The sequence below is a fragment of the Sciurus carolinensis genome, chromosome 17 (assembly GCF_902686445.1).
Source record: "Sciurus carolinensis chromosome 17, mSciCar1.2, whole genome shotgun sequence".
NCBI classification, from domain to species: domain Eukaryota; kingdom Metazoa; phylum Chordata; class Mammalia; order Rodentia; family Sciuridae; genus Sciurus; species Sciurus carolinensis.
Genome location: NC_062229.1, coordinates 9,829,106 through 9,844,372, shown reverse-complemented (window position 1 = coordinate 9,844,372; position 15,267 = coordinate 9,829,106). Strand labels below are relative to the sequence as shown.

At 39.3% G+C, this 15,267-nt stretch overlaps 1 protein-coding gene across 1 annotated transcript; it reads right to left on the bottom strand.

Moving 5' to 3' along the window:
- Positions 1–244: 244 nt before the first annotated feature.
- Positions 245–6,699, bottom strand: LOC124968936 (olfactory receptor 18-like). Its single transcript, XM_047531759.1, has 2 exons — positions 6,650–6,699; positions 245–1,187 (listed from the first exon to the last, which is right to left on the bottom strand). The coding sequence occupies exons 1-2, from the start codon at positions 6,697–6,699 to the stop codon at positions 245–247; spliced, it is 993 nt and encodes a 330-aa protein (XP_047387715.1).
- Positions 6,700–15,267: the final 8,568 nt, after the last annotated feature.

Below are 15,267 nucleotides of genomic sequence, written 5' to 3'. Positions count from 1 at the left end.
GCATAAGTATAATAGAATTCAGAAATGCATGAATAACCTATACAAAAAATACAGAATATTCCCACAGTTTCACTAAAGACAGATTTTTTAAAAAAGTAATATTTAGATAGGAAATAGGAAAAGGAATGAAAAGCATAAGAGCTAAAACATGATGTGATGAAGGAGATCAGATTTGCAGGTCTCGATGTTTAGTTTTGCTGCCTTTGCCAACCAGCACTACAAAGGGATGCCACAGGTCCTGAGACTAGACTATTTTTCTGAAGAGCTTCCACATGGCCCTCTTGATGTCCTTGTTCCTAAGGCTGTATATAAAAGGGTTGAGCATAGGCATAACTACAGTATACACTACTGAAGCTACTGCACCCTTCCTAGGAGAAAGTGAGACAGCTGAACTAAGATACACCCCAAGGCCTGTCCCATAAATTAAGCAAACAACTAACAGGTGAGACCCACAAGTGGAGAAGGCTTTATATTTCCCACCTGATGATGGAACTCTCAGAATAGAGGAAACTATTTTATAGTAAGAGAAGAAGATCCCTGAGATAGGAAGAAAACCAGAGATGGCACCAACAAAATGCATGACTATGTTATTGGTAAAAGTGTCAGAACAGGCAAGGTTGAGGAGCTGGGAAGGGTCACAGAAGAAATGAGAAATCTCCACATTCTTGAAGTAGGTAAGTTGTAACACCATTGAATTGTGCAGCTGGGAAACCAAAAGGCTAATGAGAACTGACAACAAAACCAAGAAGCCACAAAGGCAAGGGTGCATAATGACCTGGTTGTGTAGTGGGTGGCAAATGGCCACAAACCTGTCATAGGCCATTACACTTAGAAGCAGACTATCCAAACATCCAAAAAGCATAAAAAAAGACATCTGAGTCAGGCAGCCTGCATATGAGATGACTCTGCTGTGAGTTTGGATGTCCACAATCATCTTTGGGACTGTGGTAGAGGTGAAACTGATGTCAATCAAGGACAGGTTGGAGAGGAAGAAGTACTTGGGGGTGTGGAGGTGGGAGTCAGAGCTGACAGCCAGGATGATGAGCAGGTTCCCAAACACTGTGACCATGTACATGGACAGGAACAGTCCAAAGAGGATGGGCTGCAGGTCTGGATCTTCTGAGAGTCCCATGAGATGGAATTCTGAGACATGTGTTACATTCTGTGGTTCTATATTGGATGGACACCTGTTGAAAATGAAAAGAAGATTAGAAAAAGTAAATAAGCAAACCAGTATGCAGCACTGTCTATTATTTTGGATTAAGGTAATTCACTAGTAAATTCTTTTCATATAAGGGCCATATACCCTCAGCATTCTTTCTTAGTTGTGACAAACTCAAACATCTTAGAACTCCTTCATCACTGATTTTTGTGCTATTCACCTTTTTCTGTACACAACACCCTTGGAAACACTCAACTAAAGTTATGTTTTAAAATCAAAAAGCATTAGAGATAAATACATAATTATGGTAAAATATTTGTTTAAGACAAAACAAAGATAAATATCCTTTCGACTTTAAGAAAAAGACCATTCTAATTATAAGAAAGTAAAAAGCAGTCCTATTTTATTCAAATACAATGCAATCTCTTAATATATAATATTGACAAGCTCTATAAGTGCTATAACCAAAGTATCTGGATTCTAACTCAAAGTCAAATGTTCATAATCATAAAGCATTTTTATCTTACCAGTTATCTTCATGAATTTTCATCCTTTTTGTTCTTCTGAATTTGTTCCTTTATAGAATTGAACACTCACTCAAAAATGTAGGAGATCTTTTTTAATTCTTCTCTAATATTACATCTAACCTTGGTCTAATGTACTTCAGATTTTGACAAACGTGTTGGTTAAATATACTAAATCATACAGCATCACTGATCCCATAGATGTCATCAGTGTACAATAAACATCCAAATCATTACACAAATAATAATTAGCATTTAAGAAATATTTTCTTTCTAATAATTCTCATTTTATTCAGTATTAACTTCTCAATCTTACACAATCTCAAGGAAACATCGGGTATTTCAAACTTGTTTGGCTTGGTTAAAGTACTTAAATGGGATTTTTTTATTTCACTGACAAACTACAGTCATTTTTTAGAGATATAGAGTGACATTAAGATATGTGTATATAGTGTAGAGTAATTGGGACATTTACTTCCCTTTTTTCTTATATTGGTCAAATATTAGTGAGACTCTGAGATATTGCAGATTTTCTCTATTGGCTTATAGTGTCCCTGTAGATTTCCAGTATATCACCTCCCAGCCTTCAGTAGCCTGAAGTCTTGGAGGAACTTGATAATGCAGTGCTTCCAAAGAAAGCTGCTCCTAGCCTGCTACTGGGTCCAGGGCTGGGGGCAGGTTCTGTGTGGAAATCCTGTCACTGAGCGGGTCTGCTCCAAGAAGCTGACTGTGGATCACACCTGCCACCGGAAGGAACAGGGCTGCTTGGGGAAGACTCTCGCTGCCCTGCCCTGCTCCAAGAAGCTGCCCTCTGTCCGGGCCTGCCGCCTGGGCCGAGCTTCACCCGGTGGGAGAGACTCACCCCGCAGCTCTATGTTGGTCAGAGCCTCTCAATACCTCCCCTTCTTGAATCCTGAGTTCTGGAGTGATGGGAGATGCAGTCACCCTCTAGTCCACCATCTTAGATCTCCGGTGTAGAGTAATTGGATCAAGTTTAAATGAATTTCTAATCTTAAGCATGTTGTGTCCTCATGAAATTCAACCCATTTGCTGACATTTGAGGAATTTAGGGCCATGGGTGCTCCAAACCGAAGCCTGACACCTAGCCTTCTTATGCCTAATTAATAGCTATTCACATCAGTTTTTCCTGATATGAAAATTTCAGTTCTCTTTCACCAGCTCCCTGAGAGCACCTGTATTCCTTGTTTCTCTTGGCATATGGTACAACTTAATTTCAGTAAAAATACAAAAGAAAAAAACAGACAGGCTAATGTAGTAAACACCAGGGACGTTTCCACATTGGTAAAATGAAGATCATAGGTGAACTTAACTTACAGTGGTGTGTTTAAGAAATTGGATGAACTGAAACAAAGTGCTTAGACCAGTGGTCATCAATCCTTGTTGATCATTATATTTACCTGTGGGCATTTAAACTATACTGATGCTCTGCCACAGTTTAGAACCAATTAAATAATTATCCCTACACGTGTGGTTCTTAGTGGTCCAGGGTCAAGAATCAATGTCTTAGAATATTGCCACACACAGAAAATGCTCCATTAATAGTATATATGTTATTAATAATACCTACTACCTGTATTAAAAATATAAACATTTCCATATTTGCTTCAGAACTTCTATTTTATAGAAATCTGAAATATTACCAATAAATTTTTAGTTTTCTTATATCTATGCATAATCCCATTCCTCTGCACATCTGTCCCCCAAATGCAAACACTGTCATGAATTTGGTAAGTATATTTTGTCAATGATTCTATAACATTAGTATTGATTTACTTATGTGTAATTTTCTTGAAAATCTATGTAACCAATGTATTGTTCTATATTACATCTAACATTTTACTAAAACACTGAACTAAAGTCTTTCTGCAAAGTACATATGCTTAGATATAACACTTTGATGCATAATATTACCTGAGGACTGGATTTCATTTTATTTATCAATTTCTCATTACAACAATCCTATGAAAATTCTCACACTTCTCTCATCACAGAAGTGAGAATTTGTATATGATGTGTGCATGGAAGATAGCTGTTTGAGTTGTAAAAAAGATATATGTTCAATTTTTACTATTTATTGCCTACAATTATTTTCCCATTAGAAAAAAATCAGTTGCTATCAAATACTTTCTCTTAGGATATCCAACCTCAGTGGCACATACCTGTAATGCCAGCAACTCCGGAGAGTGAGCCAGGAGGATCACAAGTTCAAAGCTGGCCTCAGCAACTTAGTGAGGCCCTAAGCAACTTAGTGAGACCCTGTCTCTATATAAAAAATCAAAGCACCCCTGGGTTCAATCCCCAATACCAAACAAAACAACAACAAAAAAGATATCAATAAGAAATATTCTTGAAGTGTGTCTAATGTAATTGAGAATTCCATGTGAGAATTCTCATCTTACATAGGGAATTATATTTCCATGTCTCAGATGTCCAAACTTGGTTGTAAAATGCACTATTATTCACTTTAAAAGTTGTATACTCATGTCAGAAATGCCCGTATAAACCACCGGTTCATTCCCCTACTTCACAGATGAACTCACTGAATTGCAAGAGAAAGAATCAATGTTTCAAAAAAAAAAAAAAAGAATCAATGTTTCTGCCTTGGTTCATGCTCAAGTAGGTTTGACAAGAAAACTAACTCATATCTCCTGAGGAGACAAAGTCCTGAGACTACAGTCAATAGACCAAGGTCTAAGACTCATGTCTTAACACTCACGGTGTGTTACATATAAAAAGAAAAAACTCTCCACCTCTCTATACTAGCTCTCCCTACCTGGAAATGGGAAGAATAATACTAAACTCTAGAGATGTAGGGTCCCTAAACTTAATAAATATTTGTCCATTGTTTTGTAATCAGAATCTGAATCATCTTGGAATTTATTCTAGACCTATTCATAAAGTACAATCCTACACAGTTTTAAGCCCTTTTGTTGCTTCTGTGGTAGAGAAGATAAGTCTCTCTGGTCTCAGAGCACTGGAGCACAGGAGACTTGAAATTCTGGTAGGTTTCTCAGCCCATGCAACTATATTTACCCACCCCTTTTTTTTCTGCCTCTTTTTTCGTGTTTATAATCTCTACAATGGTTTGGGGGAAATTGAATGCTGTAGTTGCAATGACATGGAAAATAACAGGTTCCATGGAAATGTCATGAAACGAACTCAAATAAGTGCAATTTGATCTTGTCTCTTTTCCTATGGGACATCCCTAAACATATAAAGGCACAGGTAGGAATACACCCCAGGATGCGCATGCCATATTGGCCACACTAACAGATTTTTATCATTGTTGTTTTTCTAGGCAATTTTGTTTCAAAGATGCTCTAGGAAAACAGAAATGAATGAGATTCAGTCATTTGCTCCAACTTCCTAGTATCTGCTAATACAGGAACAAAAATAAAAAGCTTTTTTATTTTCAAAAAGCTATTGAAAATCCAATCTTCATGTCACAAGATATTTTAGTTGAATACTGTGAGGCTTAGTTTTAACAACAAAAATAATACCTTATTTTTTGTCCTTGATAATCTATTTAATCTTGACTCAGTGTAGTCTCTCAACTCCTAGGAACTGACTCTGAGGTACAGGTTGAGTTGAGGCTCAGAAATAATAACTTGCTTCTTATCACACAAATAATGAGCAGAGCAAAGTTTTCAAAATTATTTTTTTCCTCAGAGACACAATAAATTTCTTCAGTCTGGCTTAAAGCAAAAATCCACAGGTCTCAAAAAAATGGCACTTCTCTTGCACATCTTTTAACAGATTCCAGTTTCCTAAGTATGATGGAGAAGAGCCAAGTTTCAGGAGTGGAAGAGTAAGTAGATAACTGAAGTGCCAGTTCAGGAGAAGGGGCAAGAGAGAGAGCTTTCCTGAATGTTCATGAGCTCTTTCTGTGATTGCCCATGTACAATCTCAGTCATCCTTCCTGTGGTTGGTACAGCTAGGGGCACCCCTGTTCTCTCGGAGATTACCAGGAATCCCTAAAGGAAAGAACAGAGTGAGAAGAGGGTTCTGCTGGGAGCTACAGAAAGAGAAATGGCTGTTTGGGTTGCTGCAGGAGAATCCTGGACAGGTCCCTGTGTCTGGAGTCAAAATGTTCAATTCACCCCATTCCATCCCAGAATATGGTGCAAGTTACATAAGAAGTTTTCCATTCCTTTCAAGTAAAGGAACAATAATGTTTACACCTGGGAGTGATCATTGCAGATGAAATTAAATTAACTACATAGAGTCTGGCACTTGGGAAAGTTTGATAAAGATTCATGACATCATAGTTGCAATCATCTGTCATTCTTATCCTCATGATGGCCTTTGCAATCATTTTAGAGCACATAAGAGACAGTTTAGAGAGATCCATTTCTTGCCCTAGTGACAAAGATACCCACCAGAGCTAGAACTAGTGTGGAAGGAGAGCAGAAGTCTGAACGAGAGGTCTTGGATCCTCATCAGAACCAAGACTACAAACTAGAATAGTGGTCACAGAGAGTGGGAAAGGTAGGAAGAAGTGGGAAAGAGGGAGATTTGATGACAGGTACCAAAATACAGTTATCTAGGAGCAATAAATTCTAGTGTTCTATAGAACAGTAGGGTAGGTAAAGTTTACAAAAAATTATTAGATATTTTATAAAGAACTAGAAAAGAGGCATTTGAATGCTGCCAACACAAAGAAATAATAAATGTTTAAGGAGATGAAAATGCTAATTACCCAGATTTGATCATGACATATTGTATCCATGTATCAAATTATCACACTCTATCCCACATACATATATATATAATTATGGTGTCAATTTATTTTTTAACTTAAATTTTTTTTATTTCATGGGCCTCTGAGTTAAAACTTTGCATTTGGGGGCCTCCATCTGGACACTTCAGCTGCTTGTCTGGATAATGAGGAATTCATGCTCTCTGAGTCCCTCCTGCATCCAGTTTCTCCCACCACACTCACCAGTCAGTGCTGCCTCTATGCTGGGGCATGACCAAGGAATGACGATCCATTGCCTTTCCCCTGCCTGGTAAGTGGCAGAGAGTCAGGCTCCGTCCTCAGAACTGGCAGGAGGACAGACTCAGGCATGGACCTCCAATGCAGACAATGACTCTGGAAAGAGGAGACACACAGATCCAACTGGACTGGGACCCAGAGGCTGCAGGGCACAGGCTGATTGTTTATGATTGTCTGGATCTGAGAGCTCCATAAACAGAGCTCATAATTAGCCAGATTGGTTCATGTTATCCTAATCTCTGAGGACTCATTAATATTAATGGAACAGAAGCATAGGAAAAGTTGGCTACTCCCCTCTTCTAAAACTAAAACTTCATAAATCTTAACATAAAATTCAAACTCACTTTTTAAATTTAAAATCAATAGGTGAGTTTAATGTCATTAAAAGCATTCAAATTACCAAGAAATTTTCAGAGAATTAGATCGGTATCAAGAATCAGCATAATCTATTTTCAATTTAATACTTCTGCCTGTAGAATGAACTGACAGAGGTGTCTCCCACGGCAATTACATTATTAGACTTCAAGTAAGCAAAGCCCCCTTGAAAACACACCCTGATAAGGCAGAACATTCCATGGGACTCCTCCTAATAGCTGAGGACAAAGACCTGAATCTCTTGGATATGACTAAGTTTTCACTACACACATCACAAACCTGGCCTTCAAACACAGCTCTCTTGGAGCAATATGAGCATAGCTGTTGGAACATCTACCTTCAGCATTCCTTTTATATGAAACAAATAAAATGTATTAGTCTGAGTGTGCCTATCATTTGGAGAAGACAGTACTGAGTTGAGATAGTTTTGTTTTGTTTTTTTAAGAACTAATCTAAGCCTAAGCCTATAATCCCAGTGACTCAGGAGGCTAAGGCAGAAGTTTACAAGTTTGAGATCAGCCACAGCAACTTAGTGAAGTCCTCAGCAATTTAGTGAGACCCTGATTCAAAATATAAAAAAAAGTTCTAGAAATGTAGCTTAATGGTAAAATGCCCCTGAGTTCAATCACCAGTACCAAGATAAAAAAAAGGAAGGAGGAGGGGAGTGTAAGAAGGAGAACAATAACAACTAATCTGTCCAGTAAATATTTTATATACATTTTCAGTTGTTTATGCTAATGTACTTTCCCCCTTAATGTAATGCTATTTGTAGCTGCAATAAACTTGTACAAAACTAGATTAGCTGAAAGTTAACTAAATCCAGTTCAAAGCATTCTAAATCCTGGCACTAAGGTAGTAATGGATTTCCTCCATTAAATACCCCATTTATTCATTCCTTTACTCTTACTTCTTTCTTCCTCTCCCTCTCCTCCTGGCCCTGTCCTGCTTTTATTTTTACTCATATTTTTCCACCTTTGTAAGGGACATTATTTTTGGTCAGTATTCTGGTCCAGATTGCCAGTACTAATACTAGTCTAGCAAGTTCCTGCCCCTAAGTCCACTCCCATTCTACAAGGGAAAGTTACACATGTACAAAACCTGAGAGCTTTCAGGACTAGTAGGCAATAAGGTCCATTCACTATGAACCCTAACTCTGTCAGATGAGTGAACACACAGTCCACCTACTCAGGCCCTAGGAATTCTAACACAGAGGCCTAAAGCTATGCTAAAAGTTTTTCCTTGGAACCACCCCTTCTTCTGGTGCCCAAGGTTTTGACCCTGGTCCTGGCCACTGCATTGGGTAAAAAAAGGAAAGTTGAGGTGATATGGAGAAGAAGTATAGATTTGTGCCAGCATTCTTTCCTTACCTCCTCTTCCCCAGATCCACAAGAAAGGCAGGTGACTCTATCCAGCTAGGAACAAACCTCGATGTCCCTGTTGTTGAATGTGTGCACATACTTACAAAGACCCTTCATGCCTTCATCCCTGCCTATTTTAGACAACTCAAGTTTATTTCAATTGCCCATTCTACTTTTCTATTAAAATTACTGTGGTTTAGATAAGTGTCCCCCAAAGGCCCATGTGTTAAAGACTCAGTCCCCATGGTAGCATTATTGGGAGGTGGTGGAATCTTTAAGCAGTGGAGCCTAATGGGAGATTTTCATGGGGTGCACCCACAAAGGGGACAGTGGGACCCCAACCCATTCCACTTCTCTGTACTTCCTAGTCATGAGGTGAATGGTTTTACTTGACCACATACTCCTGCCATGATATGCTGCTTCCCCATAATTCCAAAACAACAGGACCAACTGATTATGGACTGAAACTGCCAAAACTGTGAACCAAAATCAACTTTTGTTCTTTACAAGTTGCTTATCTCAGTATTTGTTATAGTGATGGAACACTGACTAACATGAAACCATTAGTCTGAGGATGAAAGTGTGTTCCTTGGTATGTGGAAATGAGAAAAAGGGATCCAAACTGGTGCCTTATCTTCTGTTCTAGTTCTTTAATGGTACTCTGAACATTCACTCTTACTATTTAGTAAGCAAGGCCCAGTCCAGAGTTAAGTTTCTATTTCTGTCAGGATCATTTAGAGTCTACAGAGGCTACTGACACAAGTCCAACTCACCAGCCATGTACAGGGCCTTCCTCCTAATGATTCTGTCCCTTAGCCATATGCAACCTCTTTCTCTCTTGTTGACACACAAAACATTTATATGGGCACTGTGTGCCTCAGAGGATGCAAGAAAAATGTCTACCTTCAGCTCATCTCTATACTGCTGATGCCCCATTTTAGTCAACTTTTTCACTGCAGTGACTGAAAGACCCAATCGGAACAATTGTGAAGGAGGAAAAGTTTCAGAGCTCTCACTACATAGAGAGCAGGCTCTATTCTTTGGGGCTCAAGGTAAGGCAGGACATTATGGAGGAAGGGTGTGGCCAAGCATTTCACATGGTGATCAGGAAACAGAGAGATTCCGCTCTCCAGATACAAAATATATACCCCATAGTCATACCCTCAATAATCACTTCCTTCAACCATACCCCACCTGCCTCCAGTTACCACTCAGTTAATCCCATCAGGGAGCAATTCACTGATTAGGTTAAGGCTATAACCCAATCATCTCTCCTCCAAACCTTCTTGCATTATCTCACATGTGAGCTTTTTGGGGAACACCACATCTAAACCATAACATTCCACCCATGACCCCGCAAAGTTCACACTCATCTGACAATGCAAATACATCTAGTTCATTCCCAAGAGTTCTCATAGTCTCAACTGTTACAAGATTGCTCAACGTTCAAGTCCAAAGTATTCTGAGGCTCAAGGCAATCTTGCATTGTGAGCTCCTGTAAAATGAAAATCAATTTACAAGTATCCAATATATAAAGTTACAGAGTAAACATTTCCATTCACAAAAACAGGGGCATAGAAAAAAGGGATGAGAACAAAGCAAGACCCAAATCCAGATGAACAAACAAGTTCTGTAGTTCTGTGTTCAGCATCTGGAGCACATGGTACGATGTCCTCTCCAAAGGGCTTGTGTAGCTCTTCCCCTGTGACCTTGTTGGTTGCAGCCCAAATGGCCTCTCTGTTTGTTTGTCTTTGCTCAGTTCCTGTGGCTTTCCTAGGATGATGTCCAAGGTTACTGGTATTTCTTAATCTCAGTGATCTCCACTGCAGCTGCAGCTTCTTCCTCAAATCTCCACACCTTGCCTTCTCAGGGGGAGCCTGCAGGGATTCCAACCCTGCTGCACTTTGCCTGGATCCCAAGGCCTTCCCTTGAAATCTTGGTGGAAGCCTCCAGGACCCCTAACTCCAGCATCCTGCATTTCTGCAGAACCAGCACCATGTGTTTGATGCCAAGGTCTGCTGCCATCTTGAGCCGCAGCCAAGCCTCCAGGTACCATAGCTGCACCAGCCTCTGAGTGTAGGGGTGGCTGAGCACATTGAAAAAACTTGTGCAAGGATTCCCCATTGGTCTCTTCTCATGAGAATTTTCATTTTTACTCCCTTGAGCCTGAAATGGGTGTGATCTTGCTAACTCCTGAGATGCCCTCAAGCCATCTTTCTTATTGTTTCTGGGCAAAATATTTAGCATTTCTTTAGTGGCAGTAATGTCTTTAACAACTACAACTTTCTTAGCCCCAGTTTTACTCCTGCCTTTCAGGTCCAAGTTTTTCAACTATTTCTGCTCTGTTTTCTGCTCCTGAATATCACAATAAACTTGACTAAAAGCTGACAGCAATACCCATGCCACTTCCTGAATCTTATGCTGCCTGGACATTTCTTCTGCCAGGTTAATAAGTCCATCACTTTTAAAATAAGCCTCACAAAAAGTCTCAGGATTCAGGCAAAATGTAGATATCTTCTTAGCCAGAACATAACAGGAATGACCTCTAGTTCATTTACCAATAGTGTCCTCCTTTTTCTCTACACCCTCTTAAGCCCTGTCTTCACTGTTCACAGTCCTATTGGCATTCTGGTCTCCCTCCGTGAAATTGTTTTCTCAATACTTCATCTCTACCACAGAAATCTGACCAACACACACACATATACACAGGTAAGCACACAAAGAGACTGCTGGGTACCTCTCTGCTTTTCTCTATCCCTACTTCTTTATTAAAATTAACAGGTGCTTCAGAACTCCCATGGTCTCTTAGTAGGTCTTGAACTGCAGCCTATCCTTTTCAGATTACTCCTGAGGACGTACCTGCTCACTGGGGTTGGAAATGTTTCCATGACTCCGCCTGTCACATTAGAGTTCTGCCTTCACATACCTATGATCTTCTTTCTATCCTTGGCTGACATCTATTGCATCTCTCCCATGGTCCAGAGTTAATGTGCACACCCCATCTTAGAGCAGAACATGTAATTCTGCTGCCTGACACAGAGGTCTCTCTTTACCTTTCCTTGGATATACGTAAGCTGCTTCTCAGTGTGATGGCCTAAGACCTGTCTACAGGCTTCTGTAATCCTCTCAAGCACCCTGTCATTGTGAACCTTCACCGCTGTGACTTCTTAGTGTCAATGTTGTTTTCAGATAGCATTTTGAACTCACTACTGGGTCATTTTATTTCCTTTCAATATTCCACCTAAAGATTGTAGAACTTGCTAGTTTCTGCTTTGACTGTCCTCAGTTTCTTAATCTAACCTATACAGATACATTTACTAATAATACTGTGACTTTTTATGTTGCTGCTACCTCTGGATTTCTTTCTCTCTTAGGGATTCTTTCTCTGACTATAAAACAATTTTCTCCATTTTGAGAATACCATCATCAGATGGAAAGCATAAAACCTTCTTCATCTGTGGATCTCACAGGTCAATTACTATTTGCATGGAACAGACTTTAAAGTTTACCTTGCTTCAGGTGTCTCACATTCTCCCAGAAATAAAGTAGCAGTCAGTGATGTAAACACTTGTCACCCCTATGCTGAATCTCATAATCTAAAGTCTGAGGAACAGGAACATTAAAAAAGCCCTAAAGAGGTTCACAACAGGACAGTCTAATCTGTCCTGGAATGTATTTGAAATATAGGTTGGCAAAGGAAACCAACCTAAACATCTTTAGCTATAAATCCTGCCTCCTTGGTGACCATATATTTGTAGTTTGAGATATGCAGTTCCTACCATGTTTCATCATAGAATGGAGGTAGTCCTGTGTCATGGAGATTCTTTTTTGATCTTACCTATTTGGGGTTTTGAGTGCCTTTTGTATCTTGAAATTCTTCTCATTTGAAAGGTGGGAACATTTTACTGTTATTTCCCTGCAGAGGCTATCCATTTCATTAGGCTGCATCCAACACTACTCCTGAATTCCAGTGATTTTTAAATTTGATCTCTTAATGCTGTCCCATATTTTTTGTGTATTCTGATCACAGTTACATATTTTCTTTTCTTTGATACTGTCTGAATGTTCAAAGCTGGCCACTTTGTCTTCAGCATAATCTACTCTGTTAGGGAGATTTCCAACTGAACATTTTATTTGATTTATTGTGTTTTTCATTTCCAAGATTTCTGTTTATTTATTTTTCAATATTTCTATCTCCTCATTGATTTTTCTCAATCATTCTGTACTGACTTCCTTAATTCATTCAGTTGTTTTTCTGTATTCTCTTGGAATTCATTGATTATTTTTATAATCATTCTTTTGAATTATTTATCTGGAATTTCATCCACTTCAATATGTTGGGAATGAGTTGCTGGGGAATTATGACCTTTAATAGGCACCGTCATATTTTATTTTCATAATTCTTATATTTCTGCATTGGGTTTTATACACATTGGAATATATTTCTCTGCTATACTTATGTGTGGATCTTTTTAGTGCATAGTCTAAAATGACTTAGCGTGATCTCGATTTGCTTTCCATAATGACCTACAATGATTTCAATTGAGACACCTTTGTTGTGTGATATTCACAGTCTTTGTGTTAATTTTCTGCTTTTGCCGTAGAAGTAGACGTCTAGGAGTGGTATATATCACATACATACACCCACAGACACACTGGGGGACATAATGGGTGCAGATGGGTCTATGGAAAATGCTTTCTTACACACACACACACACACACACACATGGTTTTTTTTTTGTGTGTGTGTGTGCATGGAGGATTTGGGGAGCATGAGCTTATTTGAACAAGAGAGTGTAGAAGCAGGATGTTTAGGTAAGGATACTTGCACACTCTATGAATGTTTGTAAATGTCATACCAAATCTCATTCATACACACAATTTAAAAAGTTAATGAAAAGACTTGAAATAAATGAGTATTACACACAAATGTAACATTGAATATAGGAGACCATAGCCTTTAGGGACATTCATTTACTCCTTTGTTACTGATAAGTAAAGAAGTCCTTAGAGATTTGGAGAACATGAACCAATTTGGCTAATTAGGAGCTCTGTGCATGGAGCCCCCAAGGTCTTCTGATAGGTAATACTCAGCCTGTGCCTGTGGGTCTTCAGTGCGTGGCTCCAATCCAGTGGACTCCCTGACTGTAGCTCCTCTTCCCATTGTTGTTTGAATCAGGAAGTGTCTATCAGCCACTGTGTTTATATCAATCCTGAGGATAGAGGCTGAGCCTTAAGTAGAGACTTGGCAGAAGAGGGCGATGGGATACTCAGCTCCTGGTTATGACACAGCAGAGATCAGCATTTTTCTGTAAGTACTAAGGAAGATGATGGGTGGAGGTGGGACTGTGGAAATGCTGCTTCATCACCATCAGGATAAACAAAGAGTTTGTATAGCCAGGGGAGAGGACACCTATGTGGAAAAATTCAACTGTAGGGACTGTTAAATTTGTGTTCTTTGTGGTGGTAGGGCTCCAAAAATCTCACCCACTGCTTTTTCTTTCCTCCTTAATGGCTCTACTTCCCTTAGACTGACCACCATCTCCATGATAGGAAAACTGGGTCCCCCACACTGTTCCACAAACAGTCCAAAAGATTAGGAAGGGGGTGATAGGAATGAGGATGAGGAAGACAGTAACTGAGACATCATGACCATTGGAGAAATGTTCCCTAGACACCAGGCACCGAGTTCTGTGTACTATACAACTTACTGCATCTGCAGGTTTTTATCTTGTTTTCAGTGCCCAGGTTGCTCCTATTTTACATTCAAGGAAGGATATACCATTTTTTTAGGTAGGAGTGAGAGAGGTATGTTTTTACATGTCAGATTGCAGACACAAGGTGTCCTTCTTTGAAAACACTGGCAGGGTGTCCCCTTGACAAACCAAACATTTTTAACTTCCTGTCACTCCAGAAAGAGACCCGTTGCTCACAGTGCTCTTCCTCATGTGGGTTCCTGCTAGATCATAGGGCAGAGAAAGGGTGACACCAGCCACCCACTATGGGAAGCACAGACAGACCAAGGGCAATGACCACAAAAGAGCAGAAAGTAATGGTTCAACACAGACTGTACTCTGGCCCTGGTCCAGGAGATCCTGCAGCTCTCCACATCCTCCTGCGAACTTCTACTCAATCACTTAATATCAAGGGCAGGTGAAGTCAGGACTTGATATCATTCATACTCAGGAAATTGGAATAGCTTAAAAATGTGCCCATAATTCTATGTGGCTAAATCCTCTATATGTCAAATGTCAGATAGTTGGGAAACAATGAAAGTTGTAATGCGTCAGATTCAGAGATTACGAATTTAATTTTCACCTCTAGGTTCCTGTTTCTTTCTTAAACATAGTGCATCTTCTTAGTGTCACAAGCTTAGTATTGTCATCTGAAGTTCTTTCTAGTTGAGACAACTGCAGTGATGATGGAGTAAATAGAGATTCTTTGTGTGGTGGGTAGGAGGTGAACACATAGGTAAGGGAAAATAACAGTTCAGATATTACTATTAATAATAATGGTAAGTTTGAGCATCACACCATTCAACTAAACTATCCATCAATCAGAAATGACATTTTCTTACTTCTATATGCTGTCAATTTGGAGAGGAATAAATCATTTATTTGTAATTCTCCAGAGCCTTTATACTACTAAGCACACAAGGTGATTCAAAAACAAAAACCTTTATAAATATTGAAGAGACTGTTTCTTGGTTCACAAATCCTGGACACAATCAGTGCACCTTCAACACACTTGGTGCTTTCCTGTCCGCACTCTTGCACTTTAGTGATGTTCCATAGAAGTAATGTTCCACAGAAGTGGAGACAAGATAAAATA